Consider the following 16,208-nt stretch of genomic DNA (forward strand, 5'->3'; position numbering starts at 1 on the left):
GCTTGTTCCACCAAGCCCTGCGAGCTTCCTCTCTCCACCTGCAGCCACCACCCCTGCTGCTCACCTTCCTGGACACTCTTGGAAATGTCTCCCAACAGCACAACACCCAGGGCTGCGTCACGTGCCGGGGGAGCAGCACCAGGGTGATGCACTACCACCTGGGTCCAGGAGCAAGACCAGAGGCTGAGAGGAAAGAGATGCAGCCACCAGCTGCACCACGCTGCACCTGGTACCTGAACTCGGCCTGGGTGAGGAGCACCTCTCGCTGGGTAGGGCAGGGCATGCTGCAGACAGGCCTCTCACCAACAAGTACTCCTCTGCCCCAGAGAACTAGTCTGGTGGCAAATATCGCCAGAGACATCTGCAGGCTTGGCTCTGCGAGAGACTGGCAAAGGGAACAGTGCATCTGCAAAATGACGGAGAGTTGTGGAAGCCCATCAGTCCATGTGGCCTCAAATAAATCCACATTCAACATCTGGTTCCTGGCAGCCAAAGTAATAGTTACCCCCAACATGGTGGACCTGGAGAAAATGCTCATAGCAGACATCCCTAAAAACCCTGTGACACTTTTAACGGTGCTCTTCATTCTTGCAGCCTACTTGCCATTGTCCCTCTGGGCCATGCAAAAAGACAGGGCTGACAGGGGAAGAGGAGGCTCAGGGGAGACCTCATTGCTGTCTACAGCTACCTGAAAGGAAGGTGTGGAGAGCTGGGGGTCAGCCTCTTCTCACAGATAACCAGTGATAGGACCAGAGGGAATGGCCTCAGGTTGTGCCAGGGAAGGTTCATATTGGAAACGAGGAGACATTTCTACTCAGAAAGAGCAGTCAGGCACTGGGACGGGTTGCCCAGGGAGGTGGTGGCGTCACTGTCCCTGGGGGTGTTCAAGGAAAGGCTGGACGTGGTGCTTGGGGACATGGTTTAGTGGGTGACAGTGGTGGTAGGGGGATGGTCGGACCAGAAAAACTTGGAGGTCTTTTCCAGCCCTACTGATTCTCCGATTCTACCTTCAAGAAGCTCATAAAGGAAGAGGGGCCGCGGCAGGGGCGGGCGGGGCCGCCGGCGGCGGGGCCGGGCCGGGGCCGCTCATCCCGCCGGCCGCGCTCGCTGCCGAGCCCCCGGGGCCGCCGCCGGGGCCCGCTGCTGCTGCTGCCGCCGGCCACGCGGGGCCCGGCCGCCCCGGGGCGCCTCGGCAGCCCGGCGGCTCCCTGGCCCTGCCCGGCCCTGCCCGGCCCTGCCCTGCCGCCGGGGCCGGGGGGCGGGGGCCGGGCTCCGCGGGGCGGGTTCCGAGCCGTGGCCGTTAGTCCCCGCCGGCGGTTGGGGCCCCCCGGCCGGCTGCCGCCCTGCCGTCCGCAGCGCCGGTGCTGCCCGGGGCCCTCGGGGCGCCGCCGCCATGCCCCTGCGCCCCGCGCTCCTCCTCCCGCTGCTCGGCTCGTTCCTCCGAGCCCTGCCGGCCCCTGCTCCCCGCCTGCAGCCGCCGCCGCTGCTGCTCAGCTGCCCGGGCCCCCACGGCCGCGTCTCCCGAGGGCACGACGCCCGGGGCTGCGTCGCGTGCCCGGAGACCGGCACCGTGACGCTGCGCTACCAGCCGGCCCCAGGAGCGGGGCCCGAGGCCGAGAAGGGAGGGACGCGGCCGCCAGCCCCGCCTCGCTGCCTCTGGTACCTCAACTCGGCCCGGGCGAGGAGCACCTCGGGCTGGGCAGGGCAGGTGACGCTGCACACAGGCCTCCCGCGGCCCGGGCACGCTCCTCTGCCCGCAGCCTCTGGCCTCATCACGGTGCAGTGCTCGTCCAGCCTGTGCGCGGCACCCAGGTGTCTGCACCGCAACATCAGCGTCGTGATGCTGCCCAGACGTGCTGTCCTCAACAGCACGGACATGTGCGGCGATCACGGAGGAGGTGCGCCACGGCTGGCTCGTCGTGCTGCGCCAGCCTTCCACCCCGAAGAAGAGGCAGGGCTTGTGGCAGAAGGGAGCGGCGCCCCGAGGGGGCTCGTGCCAGGTCTCCTGAGGCTCGCGGTCAGTAACAGCACCCCGGGAACAGTGGAAATGGCAGTGCTTCGGCAGGCAGCAGCCTGTAAGCTAAACTCGGTCGTAATTCAAAAGCCTCTTCACACGTCTGTCATCCATCAGAAAAGGGGCATGACTTTCTACCTGTATGCCAGAGTGCTGGTGGACTGCAGCCTCAGCTTGTCTATAAAGCCGGAGTGGATATTCTATGCTGTTCCGGACATGAAAACGAATCCGGACTGGGAGAAACCTTTAAACGTGTCCTTCCTGCACGGCGTGGACACGGTGCAGCTAACTGTCCCCGGCTGTACTCTGAATTACGGCATGTATCAGGTGTATTTTACTGCTCGAGTGGATGTTATTGGGGCTAAAAGACACTTCAGTCGCACGGACAGAGTTTTCCTTCAGATTGAGAGAAGTGATCTGGTGGCGAATATCGCCGGAGGCACGTACCGGACGGTGGGTTTCTCGGATCGCTGGACTCTTGATGGCTCCGCGTCCTACGACCCTGATTCGCAGGAGCCGCTTGAGGGAATCGCGTTTACTTGGTACTGCACTAAAAAGGTGTCGGACTATGAGACCATGCAAGTCAGTGCAGGACAGAAATGTCATCGCTCCCAGAGGGACTTGAAATGGCCAACACCTACGGGTTCTGTTCAGGCAGTGCCACCAGAATTCCTCCCAGGAAACGCTGCATACCACTTCCGTCTGGTCATCCAGAAGGACAGTAGAAAGAGCTATGCCAAGCAGACCGTAGACGTGAGGCCTGGCTCCCCTCCTCTTCTGGCCGTGGCGTGCCTGGAGAACTGTGGCGGCGCTGTCATTCCGACGGAGAGGTTTACGTTGTCGGGAAAATGCCTGAACTGTCCGACAAAGAGCCAGCCGGTCTACCTCTGGTCCCTTTGTTTGGAAAACTCTACCGAAATCCGCTTTGACTGGTCTTCCAGAACTTCAACGGGCAGGTCTGGTCCTTTCCTCTCTATACATGCTCTGACTTTTACAAATGCTGCGCATCAGTCATACACGCTGCTCTTAAAAGTGACCACTCGGGGCGGTGGGTCATCACTCTACAGATATGTGTTCAGAGTGAATTCTCCTCCCAGGGCCGGGACGTGCAGCATCAGCCCACACCGGGGTACAGCCTTTCAGACTAAATTTGTTGTCCAGTGCAATGGATTTTCTGACAGCAACTTACCTCTGACATACAAAGTAATAGTAGCTTCCGATGTATCCCAGACCGCCAAAATAAGCTCGGTGGAGGAAAACACTTTTGGCATCATTCTGTACGTTGGCTATCAGCCTAGAACTCCTCCGTCTTTCCTGCCAGTTGGCGTGCCCTCTCGGAAGTCTACTTTGACCCTGTATGTTCAGGTCAGTGATTCTCTCGGGGCATTTACCCAGGTGAGCTTATATATCCGAGTGGAGAACCCTGTGAAGAGTCGACCACTAGCTGTCGTCTTCCATGAAATGCTTGCCTCAGTGAGCGGTTTAAGCGCGCCCATGACAGCTTATCTGCAGACCGGAGACTATTTTAATGCTGGTTACTTGGCTTATCTTGCAGCCTCGGTCCTCAACTATATTAAAGCTGCACCAACAATCCAGATACCCAAGGCTCAGTTTCGGGAAAGCCTGATTAAAACAGCTGTAAATATTTCGGTAGAGAGCATGATGGAAATCAACCAAGTAGTTGCCTCCCTTTTTCAAGTCACAGAGGAACCAGAGGAAGTGAACATTCGTTCACAGGAGATTGCCATTACAAAACTGACCGAAGTAACGAGAGTGCTGAAAGTACAGAGGAATGAGAGCCACTGGTCTGAACAAATAGAAATTCAGACCAGCGGAATACTAAGGTGCTTGTCCAACATCATGAGGGCTGCTCTTCTGCCTCGCAGGAATGTCAATGTTGGTGGAGTCACGCAAGTCTTCTCCATCGTGGAAAACTTAACAGAGATAGTTTTCCAGGGCAAAGTCCCCGGAGAGACAGACACTGTCATGGAAACAAAAAACTGGAACATCACTTTGAAGAAGGATGAAAACTGGAATGTCACCAATGCGTTCTCAGCCACAGAAACCTGCAGGAATTGTTTCTATCCAACACTGCAGAAAGGACAGAATTCAAGTCTGCCCCGCAACGCTGTCATTTCCACTGCGGTTTTTGAGTTTGATGAGAATCCTTTCCCATGGCTAGGTTACACATCGGAAATCGCAACAACTGTCTTGGGCTTCAAGATGGCAGAGACCAAGGCTAACGGGGATCTGCAAGGGATCCTGCCTGAAGAAGCGGACATTCTTATCGCAAGGAAGGATACTGAATCAGCAACTTTTCGATTAGCAGTGGGACCCGATAGAACAGAAACCTACACTACTGGAGGATTTAGTCTTGAAGTGAACAGAAATACCAAGATCATCTACATCCAGATCCTGACGAAATTAAAAGTGACCTTCCAGGTGGTAGTGTTTACGGGCACAAACGTCACTCAGGCTTTTCCCATAGCCTCTTTTGATGCTTTTCCTGATATGCCGACAGTTGCAAGCAAAACCAAGACGGCTAATGCGGACTGTAACATCAAGGCTCCTTACGTTATCTGTCTCCCAGAGTCACTGCTGAAAGCCGCAGCTCAAGGAAGTGGTGCCGACAGTCAGAACATCTCCATTGTCTTGCTGACGCCCTACCTTACAAGGTATCCAACCACGGGGCTGGTGAGCATCAACATTTTCAGTGACCAGTGCTTGTTTCTGGGTGGAGTTCGAAGTCACTGGAGGGAAGACCTGTGCAGGCTTGGCCCCTTGACTGACTGGCAGAGGGTACACTGCATCTGCAAGATGAAGCAGAGTCAAAGAAGCCTGTCAGTCCGTGTGGCCTCAAATACATCCACATTTGACATCAGGTTCTTGGCAGCCAAAGTAATAGTTACCCCCAACACGGTGGACCTGGAGAAAACGCTCATAGCAGACATCCCTAAAAACCCTGTGACACTTTTAACGGTGCTCTTCATTTTTGCAGTCTACTTGCTCTTGTCCCTCTGGGCCATACAAAAAGACAGGGCTGACAGGGCCAGCAAAGACAAGATTATAGTTCTGCCTGACAACGACCCCTTGGACAAAGAGAGCTTTTTGGTCACCTTGTACACAGGCAGTCGCTGGGGAGCTGGAACCAAAGCTGACGTTTTTCTCCAGCTCATTGGTCAGAACGGCACAAGCGATGTCCACTGCTTACGGCACCCCCAGGTTCCTTCTTTCCGTCAAGGAAGCACTGACTGCTTTCTCTTGACAACTAGGGAGGACTTAGGAGACATCTGCGCCTTCAGGGTCTGGCACAATAACAGGGGCCCATCTCCTGGATGGTTCTTAAGCAGAGCCAAAGTTGAAAACACGTCCACTCGGAAGACCTGGCTATTTATGTGCAGGAAGTGGCTTTCTCTCGACAAGGGAGATGGCTTACTGGAAAGGACATTCTTTGTCACAAACCCCAAAGATCCCCTACCCAGAAAGGACTACTTTTTGATCCATCTCTCCAATGGTCTGACAGAGGGCCATCTGTGGCTCTCGATTTTTGCTCGCTTTCCCACTGGCACTTTCACCAGGCTCCAAAGGTTATCTTCATGTTTAACGATCTTATTATTAAACCTGCTCGTTAACATTATGTTCTTTAATGCTGACAAGGAAGAGCAATCTCCAATACACTTGAGGTACTTGAGATCAATAATAATAGGGATTGAATGTGCTTTGGTTACGATACCTGTGGAGATGCTTATCATTGCCTTATTTAAGTATTCCCAGAAGGACCCAACCGGCAGTCCACCCCTCCTTTCTGGAAAGCTTAAGAACGGGAAGGAACCTTTGCAAAAACGGTACCTCTCAGAAACTTCATCACAATCCGGGAATAATAATCCCCTGGAGAACTTTCCTGGCTCCAGCAATGCACAGGGCCCACTGCCTCACCGAAGGATGAGCAATCGAGGAGCTCCCCAGAACTGGAGCCACTCCCCCATTTCTGAAAGAGATGCCGATGCAACTGGAGCTGAGGAGCAGACTGCCAAAAAGAATTCCCCTCCAAAGGCTCAGGTCTTGCAGAGAGGGCTACCACCCAATTCCAGTTTCAATAAAAACTCTGCAGAAGAAGGTGGCAACTTTCTGAAAGAAAGCAAGCCGCTAAGTGTCACCTCCAGGCCTTTTCGCAAGACGCCACAGGTGGTTTTTTGTTGGTGGTGCGTCTATCTCTCGTGGGCATTGGTTATAGCTGTAACTGGTGTATCATCATTTTTCATTGTACTGTATGGTTTGTCTTACGGCTACCAGACTTCCATGGAGTGGCTTTTAGCATCGGCAGCCTCCTTTATTCAGAATGTGTTTTTCCTTTCTGTCCTAAAAATCGTTTGTTACTCAGCTTTGAATACAGTTCGTCCTAAATACTGTGCAAACATTCCGTGGTTAACTCAGGAAAATTATTCTGAGATAAAGCTGGACAAGGAAACACTGAGTGAAGATGAGATGAGGGAGAAGCACTTGAAACTTGCCCAAATCAGAGGCACCAAGCAGTATAAGCCTTTAGAAGCTGATGAAATTGCAAAGATGCTGAAAAGGGCAAAAATTAAAGCCAAGGCTTTTGTTTTCATACGAGATTTCATTAGCCACCTTGTTTTTTTAGCTCTGGTATTACATTTTGCCTATTCCAGTGAGAACAACAACATTTTTCACAACAACCAATTTATTCAGAACCAGTTCTCTCCCAGACTCTCCCCTGTGGACAAGATAGAAGATATTTACATGTGGATGAATGATGTCTTCTTGCCCTTGATCCACAACAACATTCAGCCTTCCTTCCTTCCTGAGAGCTGGTCCAAAATCATTGGTTTGCCTAGGATGAGGCAAATACGGGCTAAACAGACTGAGAAAAAATGTTTCCAACCTCATAGCTTTGTAAATAAACTTGTGATCAGTGAAAGCCACTGTCTTCACAAATACGGCAGGGACACTGAAGAGAAAGGTGACTACGCTGGCAGTTGGTCAAAGATTTCCAACCAGTCTGTTTCCAAGGATGCCAGCAGTTGGCTTGGGTTTACTTACCAGCCAAACAAAACTCCGTGGAGTTATTACTCATCTGGCAATTTGCACACATACGGATCCGGAGGTTACACCTTTTACTTTTTCCCCAAAGAAGGAAGACGTAATTCCACAGCAAGGCTGGATTTGCTGCAAAAGAGCCGTTGGATCGATGAAAATACATGGGCTCTGATCATTGAATTAACTACATTTAACTCCGATGTGCAGCTTTTCTGCAGTATCTCAATCATATTTGAACTTTCTCAACTGGGGACCATAAAGCCAAGTTTGTCAATACACTCTTTTGCACTCCCTATTTTTCATCAGCAAACAAAAGGTCAACAATTACTCTTTGTTGTTTTTGTTGCCTTTCTGTTCATTTACATCACAGATGGCCTTTACATCATTGTGCAAAGGAAAAAATATATTAAAAGCCCTTCCAACTTAATTAATTTTGGCTTAGTATCAACATTCTTCCTTTTTGTTCTTTTAAGGGTCCTAAAGTTTAAGATGGGAGCTGATATAGTGAAGTTCTACTTACTTACCCAAATGATTTCATTCCTTTTCATGCAGTTTCTCATGTAGATCAGATTTTAAGGAATACTACGGGCTTCTTGGCATTTCTTGTAGTTTTGAGAACTCTAAAATATTCTCAATTCTTTTATGATGTGCGTCTGGCACAGCGATTAATCATGGCAGCTCTTCCCGGAATATTTTCTATGGCTTTTGTGGTGATGGTGTACTTCTTTGTATTTATGGCTTTCGGCTACCTTGTGTTTGGCCAGCATGATGACAATTACAATAGCATCATTCACTCAGCTCAGTCTGTGTTCTCTTACTGTGTTTTAGCTTTCAGAGATACTGACTTTCATTCCAACAGGTTCCTGGGTGGTCTCTTCCTAGCCTCTTTCATGTTTGTGATGATCTGTCTTTTGATCAATCTCTTCCAAGCTGTTATTATGTCTGCCTACAGAGATTTGAGACAATCCATGTATGAAGAACCATCTGATGAAGCCCAAGCATTTGATTTTTTATTACAAAGGCTTAGAAAGATACTGTGTTACCTGATCTGTAGAACAGCCAAAACAGGTGAACCCAATCTTTCTCACAGCATGCTCTATGGCCAACCTCAGAAGAGACGTCAGCAGCATTTAGGCCTCAAGAACAGAAAAATAAATGAAAAAAAAATGGTTTATCTTGTCATATGAACAATGCAAGATTTCATATTCCAGGTCAACTGTACTCTGTAATACTTATGTTTAATGTAATATTTAGGTTTCCATTAAATGTTCATAAATATTTTGTTTTATTTTTAAGAATATTTTAACATTCAACCCCTTGCTACTGATTGTGCTTAGAGTTTCTCAACTGAAAGAAATTGTGCTGAGACTATTTTGCATTGGTGTCATTGCTATTTTGCTGCCATAACGCAATGGGTCAACCGCATTTGGATGGTGAGCCCCCAGCCAGCCACTTGCTCGCTCCCTATCCATCACGATGGGGAGAGAATTGGAAGGGCAAAGCAAGGAAATAGATAAATAAATAAGTGGGTTGCAATAAAGACAGTCTAATATGTGAAGGAAAGCAACAACAGAAATAGATACCCAGAAGTGAAGGACAGAAACTGTTGGAGAGTGTCCAGAGGAGGGCTACAAAGATGGTGAAGGGCCTAGCAGGGAAGATGTATGAGGAGAGGCTGAGGTTACTTGGCCTGTTCAGCCTGGAAAAGAGGAGGCTGAGGGGAGACCTCATCGCAGTCTACAGCTTCCTCACAAGGGAAGTGGAGGGGCAGGCGCCAATCTGTTCTCTTCAGTGACCAGTGATAGGACCCATGGGAATGGTGTCAAGCTGTGACAGGGGAGGTTTAGACTGGATATCAGGAAGAGGTTCTTCACCGAGAGGGTTGTCGTGCGCTGGCACAAGCTCCCCAGTGAAGCAGTCATGGCACCAAGCCTGGTGGAGTTTAAGAAGCATTTGGACTGTGCACTTAGTCACATGGTCTGAATTTTTGGGTAGACCTGTGTGGTGCCAGGAGTTGGACTCCATGATCCTTATGGGTCCCTTCCAACTTGATATATTCTATGATTCAGTGATTCTAAGTCATACAAAAGCAGTCACTTGCCACCAGCAGACCAATTCCCAGCAAGTCTCTGCAGAGGGCTTGCTTTTGAAAAGTGCCATTCTGCTTTTCCCGCTAAGCATCGCCTCATCTGGCACAGCATTATTAACCCCATACGAGCCAGACCCTGCACACATAGGAACCGCTCTTTATTTATCTAGATGATGAATAAAGAATTAGATCAGTAGTCTGAGCGGGACTCTTGCCTCTGGCTGAGCACATGATAATGTAAGAGCCAAAATGGCCAGAGACCTGAAAAAAATCTTTACTGCTCAAAGCATAAATAATAAAAAAGTCAGGGTCATTTAGCATGGTATCTCCTGACAACTAAAAATAGTTCACAACACTGCATTTATATTTGCAGGAGATGGCTTTGTTAACACCTAACTTCTGGGCATTAGCAATAGACTGCAGAATACTATTTTATAGAGCCTCAGATTTATTTTTTTTTCTCCATAGAATTCTGTATTTTAAAACTCTATTTAAAACTCTATCCCCTTACTAGTCAGTATATTATAATCTGTAGGTGAAGACTAACCAAGGTACTGAAGAGTAACCAAGATAAACTGCTACAGGCAAGACAGAGAACTTGCTTTGCTCTCATCAAGAACAAAACTCACAAGGAAGGAATGGAAAACTAACAGTCAGGCACTCTTTATATCCACTCTTTATATCCACAGAAGTAACTTTACAAAATGCAACCGCAATGACACACTTCACCCTCTGCTGGTGATACAGGTGATCCCTGGGGGACCACCTCTAACAAAGATTCCCTTTCTCCTTATTTTAAGTGCTATTATCCAAACGTAGGCCTGTATTTTGTTAGAAAAAGTGGCAAACATGACAGAACTACCTACTCATGCAGCTTCCTCAGTACTGCCCTTTGGGTTTTTACAAACTATTGGTACACTATCAAACTGAGAAAACACAAGTAATTTTAAAAATGGATCTTGCCATATGCAGGCAGGAAAAAAAAAAAAAAAAAAAAGAACCTTGATGGTACACTCAGAAAAAGAATCTTATTCATAAGAAGTGGGAATTTTCCATGCAGCTACTGATTAAGGAGGTATTGGGGAGGCACTGGGGAGGCAAGGACAATCCCCAGACATGGACTGTATATCTCGAAACAAGACACTGAAACTCATGATAAGGAAGCGGCAGGCGGACAGAGAAACAAACGTAAGGACTATAAATCTCGAAACTGGACATTGGAATTCATTATAAAGATACAACAAACGGAAGAATTGGCAACAACCAGCTCTCGCAATTAAGAAACCTGCCAATTCAGCAGATTCCTGACCAAAGGTGAAAAGTACACTGTGAGGAAGACTCGGGGTCTTCCTCCCAAAGACCCCTGCCCACGTCCCAAAGACCCCTGCCCACAATTCTTGGAAGGCTCTACGCAGGCGCAAGGTGCCAAAAGGCTAATTAGCATGAGAAGCGAGGGAAGGCGGGGATAGGTAATGCATATGTATAGGTGCTTGTAGAATATTGATAGATTGATTGTATAAATTCAAGACTGCTTTCCGCTTTAGGTATGCACGATAGGTGGAGAGATCCCCCGTGCATCCAGCGCTGCAATAAAGAATATACCACTTAAAGGAATTTCGACTTCGATCTTTGAATCAATCTGGCACCCCAGATGGGACGACCTCTCTGCCGGACCGCAGGACCCGCTGGGGACAGGACTCCCTAGGGTACCCCCGGGATTTCCCGGAGGGACTCCTCGACTCACCGGATCACTGCGGAGGCAGACAAGGACCCCATCATTGTAAGTGAGTATATTCTTTATTCTGGTTTGGTTTTCTGGTAGACCGGTCATCTGGGACTGTCCAGTAAGTCGGAAGGTGACTTCTGCAGGACAGTATTTGGTATATACTTTGTGGTTAGTACCACAAGTATATCTGGGGACCTTGGGGTCCATCTGTATCTGGAACTGTCTGTAAGTCAGAAGGTGATCTTCTGCGAGGCAGTGTTTGGTATATACTTTGTGGTAAGCACCAAAAGTATATTTGGGGACCTTAAGGAAAGAGCTCGCTTTAAGGTCCATCTGGAATTGTGTTGTCTATTTCGGTTTTCTGACTCATGGAGTATGGTATTTAACTTTGGTTATTGTTACTGCGATTTTGGCTATTTTCCTGGTGGTAATAGTAGGTTCATGGCATTGTTGTAAGAAAGATATTGTTACGGTGTTACACAGTTCGGTTTTCTGACTTATCGCATGTGGAATTTGACTCTGACTATTGTTATTGTGATTTTGGCAATATTGCTGGTAATAGTAGTTTTGTGACATCTCTACTGAAAGATATTGCGTGCCCGTATTTTTGTGAGTGATACATTTTGTGATACGCTTTTGTAAGTAACATGTGTATTCTGAAAGTGTAAACTGGAAAATGGGGGGGCAAACAAGCAGTGAAATTTTAAAGAAAAGTGTGTTAGGATGTGTTTTAAGTCACTGGAAGGATATTGAAGGATCTGCCGGTGGAAGTGTGAACAGGAAAACATTGATAAAATATCGTAATCAGTGGTGGCCGCTTTATAATCTGGAATGTGGAGAAAAGTGGCCCCTAAATGGAACTTTAAACTATAATATTTTGCTACAGTTAATGTTGTTTTTTGAGAAGCAGAACAGGATGAAATGTTGTATACTGATGTTTCAGCATCTTGGTGGGAAAAGGTACGGAATTAAGTTGGCCCCGGACTGAGCCTTTGATGATGGCATTAGAGAAGTACAGGCTGGAGAAAGATAAAGGAAGTGTTAAAAGGGTTGTTGAAAGTGTTAAAGGTGTTTGAAGTTGAATGAGCAGGGAAAGAGGATGTAGGAATGTTAATAGATCTCTGCCCGAGGCAGAGATCTTAAAATCCCGGGTGTTAGCCCTTTAGGGCAAAGGGACCACAATGGGTCTGAGAGAGTTGTCACAGAAACAGAAAAGCAGTTAACTCTTAAAACAACCTGAGTTCATGTGCGAGCTCAGATTGCCGATGGGACCGCTCAGGGAACTGTGGACAATTGCATTCCCCTGACCGACCCCCACTAAGACCCGAATCATCCTGAAAATTATGAACGGTTAAGTAAATACTAAAACCTGGATGAATTGGGAATTGAGAATATGCTTCCAACAAGGTCTAAAAGAAACCCCTATGGAATTTTTGGACCAACTCTGAAATGTAATGAAAATAAATAAATAAATAAATAAATAAATAAATAAAACAAAATGGTTTGGACCTGGCTTCGGAGGACAAATTGACTAGCCTTTTCCTAGGGTAATCGACCCCTGATTTCAACAGGAATAATGGGGACTTGGGGAATCTACCCTAGCAGATCCTCCACTGGTTATAATGAAGCTAGGGGAGGAATGGAAGTGAAATTTCTTATTGATATGGGGCAACATATTCAGTTCTAAATCAAGCATTAATGCCTTCACAGAATTATTATGTTAGGGTAAAAGATGTGTCGTGGTTTAACCCGGCCGGCAGCTAAACACCACACAGCCGTTTGCTCACCCTCCCCCTCCCTCTCTGGGACGGGGGAGAGAAATGGAAAGTGAAGTCCGTGAGTTGAGATAAAGACAGTTTAATAAGACAAAATAATAATAATAATAATAATAATACAATGATGATAATAGTACCACTACTAATAATGTGTACAAACAAGTGATGCACAATGCAATTGCTCACCACCCGCTGACCGATGCCCAGCCTAACCCTGAGCAGTCCGGCCCCCTCCCCCTGGCTAGCCACCCCTATGTATTGTTTAGCCTGACATCAGATGGTATTAGCCTGACATCAGATGGTATGGAATACCCCTTTGGCTAGTTTGGGTCACCTGTCCTGGGTCTGTCCCCTCCCAGCTCTTACTGCACCCCCAGCCTGCCTGTTGGCAGGACAGAGCAAGAAGCTGAGATGTCCTTGGCTTGGTATAAGCACTGCTCTGCAACAATTAAAACATCAGGGTGTTATCAGCACTCTTCTCATCCTAAGCCAAAACATAGCATTCTACCAGCTACTAGGAAGAAAATTAACTCTGTTCTAACTGAAACCCGGACAAGGTGTAACCGAAAAGGCTTATTTTTGTGAACCTTTGAAGTACAAGTTAGGGAAACAATGGGGCATACACAGATTTTTATATATGCCTAACTCCTCATGGGCACTCTTAGGTAGAGATTTATTAGAGCAAGTAGGAGCAGAAATTGTCTTTGAAAAAGGGAAAATAGAATTAAGAATAGGAGAAGAACAACTAACAAATGTGTTAAGCTTGGCACTAATACAAACTGACCCTAAAAGTGAAATACCTTTAGAGATCACAGATCAAGTATGTCCAGGAGTTTGGGCTACTGAAACCCCTGAAAGAGGTAAAAATGTGACCTTAATAATTATTAAATTAAAGCCAGGAGAGAAACCCATTAAGGTTAAGTAATATCCTTTGAGGATAGAAGATAGGAAAGGAATTAAAGAGATAATTAATAAATTTTTACAGTATAGATTATTGATTGAATGCGAATCAGAATACAATGCACCCATATTGCCAATTAAAAAGGCAGATGAAAAAGCTATAGGCTAGTTCAGGATTTGAGGGCCATAAATAAAATCACTGAGGAAATATATCCAGTAGTGGCAAACCCTTATACTTTGCTGACTAAATTAAAGAATAGTCAAGTCTGGTTTACCGTACTGGATTTAAAAGACGCCTTCTTCTGCCTAGGCTTAGCCACAGAAAGCCAAAACCTATTCGCCTTTGAATGGGAAAATCCCGATTCAGGCAGAAAGATGCAGTTTACGTAGACATTACTACCTCAAGGATTCAAGAATAGCCCCACTATTTTTGGAAACCAATTAGCAAGGAAACTCGAAACATGGATGCCTCCGGACACTGAAGGTGCTTTGTTACAATATGTACATGATCTCTTAATAGCTACTGAGACTAAAGGGAGTTGTATTCAACGGACTATAAGTCGTCTTAATTTTCTGGGTTTAAATGGATATCAAGTCTCTTGACAGAAAGTCCAGCTGGCTCAACAAAGTGTGACCTATCTGGGATTTGAAATTTCGGAAGGACAACGAGAACTAGGAACTGAACATAAGGAAGTCATTTGCCAGACTCCAGAACCTCAAATGGTAAAGGAGCTACAAACCTTTTTAGGAATGACAGGTTGGTGTCGCCTTTGGATTTATAATTATGGACTATTGGTAAAGCCTCTATGTGAATTGATAAAGATTAACCAGTCAAAGTTAGTCTGGACTGGAGAAGCACAAAAAGTCTTTAAACAACTTAAACAAGAATTGATGATTTTGAAATATCAAGCAATATTGGTAGAACAGGACAACGTGGAAATTGTGATAACTAATATTGTGAATCTAGCCTCTTTTCTTAGTGATGCTCCGGCACAACCTGTGATTCACGATTGTTTAGAAACTATAGAGACTGTGTATTCCAGCCGACCAGACCTTAAGGAGGAGCCCATGGAAGATGCGGAAGAAACTTGGTTCACGGATGGGAGCAGTTTTGTTATGCAAAGACAACGTAAAGCTGGATATGCTATAACAACTACTCAGCAGGTAATCGAGTCTAAGCCTTTACCCCCTGGAACATCAGCTCAAAAGGCAGAGATAGTTGCTCTCACGAGAGCATTGGAACTGGCAGCGGGAAAAAGGGTAAATATTTGGACAGATTCTAAATATACATTCGGCGTGGTACATGCTCATGGAGCAATTTGGAAAGAACATGGATTGCTGACCACTCAGTGAAAACACAAAGTATGCTGAAGAAATTTTAAAATTGTTAGAGGCTGTAAAACAACCAGAAAAGGTAGCTATCATGCATTGTCAGGGACACCAAAAGGGGAACACCGATTTTGAAATTGGAAATCGATTGGCAGAGGCTAAGCAGGCAGCTGAAATAACTGAGGTGAAGGCATTGTCTTTGATACCAGACGGTAAAATCCAAACTATATCCAAATTATACAAAAGAAGACTTAAAATTAATTGAAGATTTGAAAGGTAAAATGAAACCAGATGGATGAGTATATTTAAAAGATAAACACATAGTAATACCCTCTAGTTTGACATGGCCCATAGTTCTTACAGAACACAATAAAACGCATTGGGGAGCTGGCACACTGCATAAGAGCCTGAGTCAGACATTAGTGGGATGATATGATAAAACAAGTAACTCAACAATGTAGCATTTGCTTACACAATAACCCCAATACCAAGAATAGAATAAAATTTGGAATAATCGGTAAAGGAAATTATTCGGGGCAACAGTGGCAAATTGATTTTTCAGAACTCCCTAGAAAAGGGGGGTATCATTATTTACTGGTTCTGACTGACACGTTTTCAGATGCTTTGGATTCTAGTAGCAATGTGTTCTGATAGAGTTTTCACATTTTGTGCACAAGTGGTAGAACAGATAAGTAAGATTCTAAAGATAGATTGGCAACTGCATACTCCTTATAGACCACAGGCAAGTGGACAGGTAGAAAAATGAACCATTTAATTGAACAATAAATAGCTAAAATTGGATAAGAAGCTAATTTGTCATGGACTCAATCCCTCCCTTTAGCATTACTTGGAATTAGAGTTAAACCTAGAATAAAAGGGAATTTGAGTCCCTTCAAAATCTTATATGGAAGGCCATAGCAATTTCTATTTAGTGGAGAGGACCTAATGCAGTTAGGATCAGAATATTTATATGCTTATATAACTGAACTTCAGAAACAATTAAATAAAGTACATACATTTGTTTTAGGGACCAGGGCTAGAGGGTTGGATCAACCAATCCACCCCTTTAAGCTCGGGAATTATATATATATATAAAGACTTTTTCAGGACAACCCCTACAGGAAAAATGGAAGGAAAGTGGATGGGACCATACCAAGTATTACTGACAACACACACCGCCATTAAGATTAAGAAGCAAGCAGCTTGGATCCACAATTCAAGGGTGAAGAAGGTCCCGGCGAGGATATAGACCACCACTCCAATTGGACCAACAAAATTACGGTTTTCCAGATCCTAATGATTGCAGGGGTGCGGTTC

The 16,208-nt window shown here is 46.2% G+C and overlaps 1 protein-coding gene across 1 annotated transcript; it reads left to right on the forward strand.

The window, feature by feature from the left end:
• Positions 1-1,393: 1,393 nt before the first annotated feature.
• Positions 1,394-8,259, forward strand: LOC309873929 (polycystin family receptor for egg jelly-like; the record flags this gene model as incomplete). Its single annotated transcript, XM_082751744.1, is given in 2 exon segments — positions 1,394-7,589; positions 7,592-8,259. Coding segments are annotated over 2 exon segments (6,864 nt in total).
• Between the last annotated feature and the right edge of the window lie 7,949 nt (positions 8,260-16,208).

Source organism: Aythya marila, assembly GCF_965140915.1.
Source record: "Aythya marila genome assembly, chromosome: 1".
Lineage (NCBI taxonomy): Eukaryota > Metazoa > Chordata > Aves > Anseriformes > Anatidae > Aythya > Aythya marila.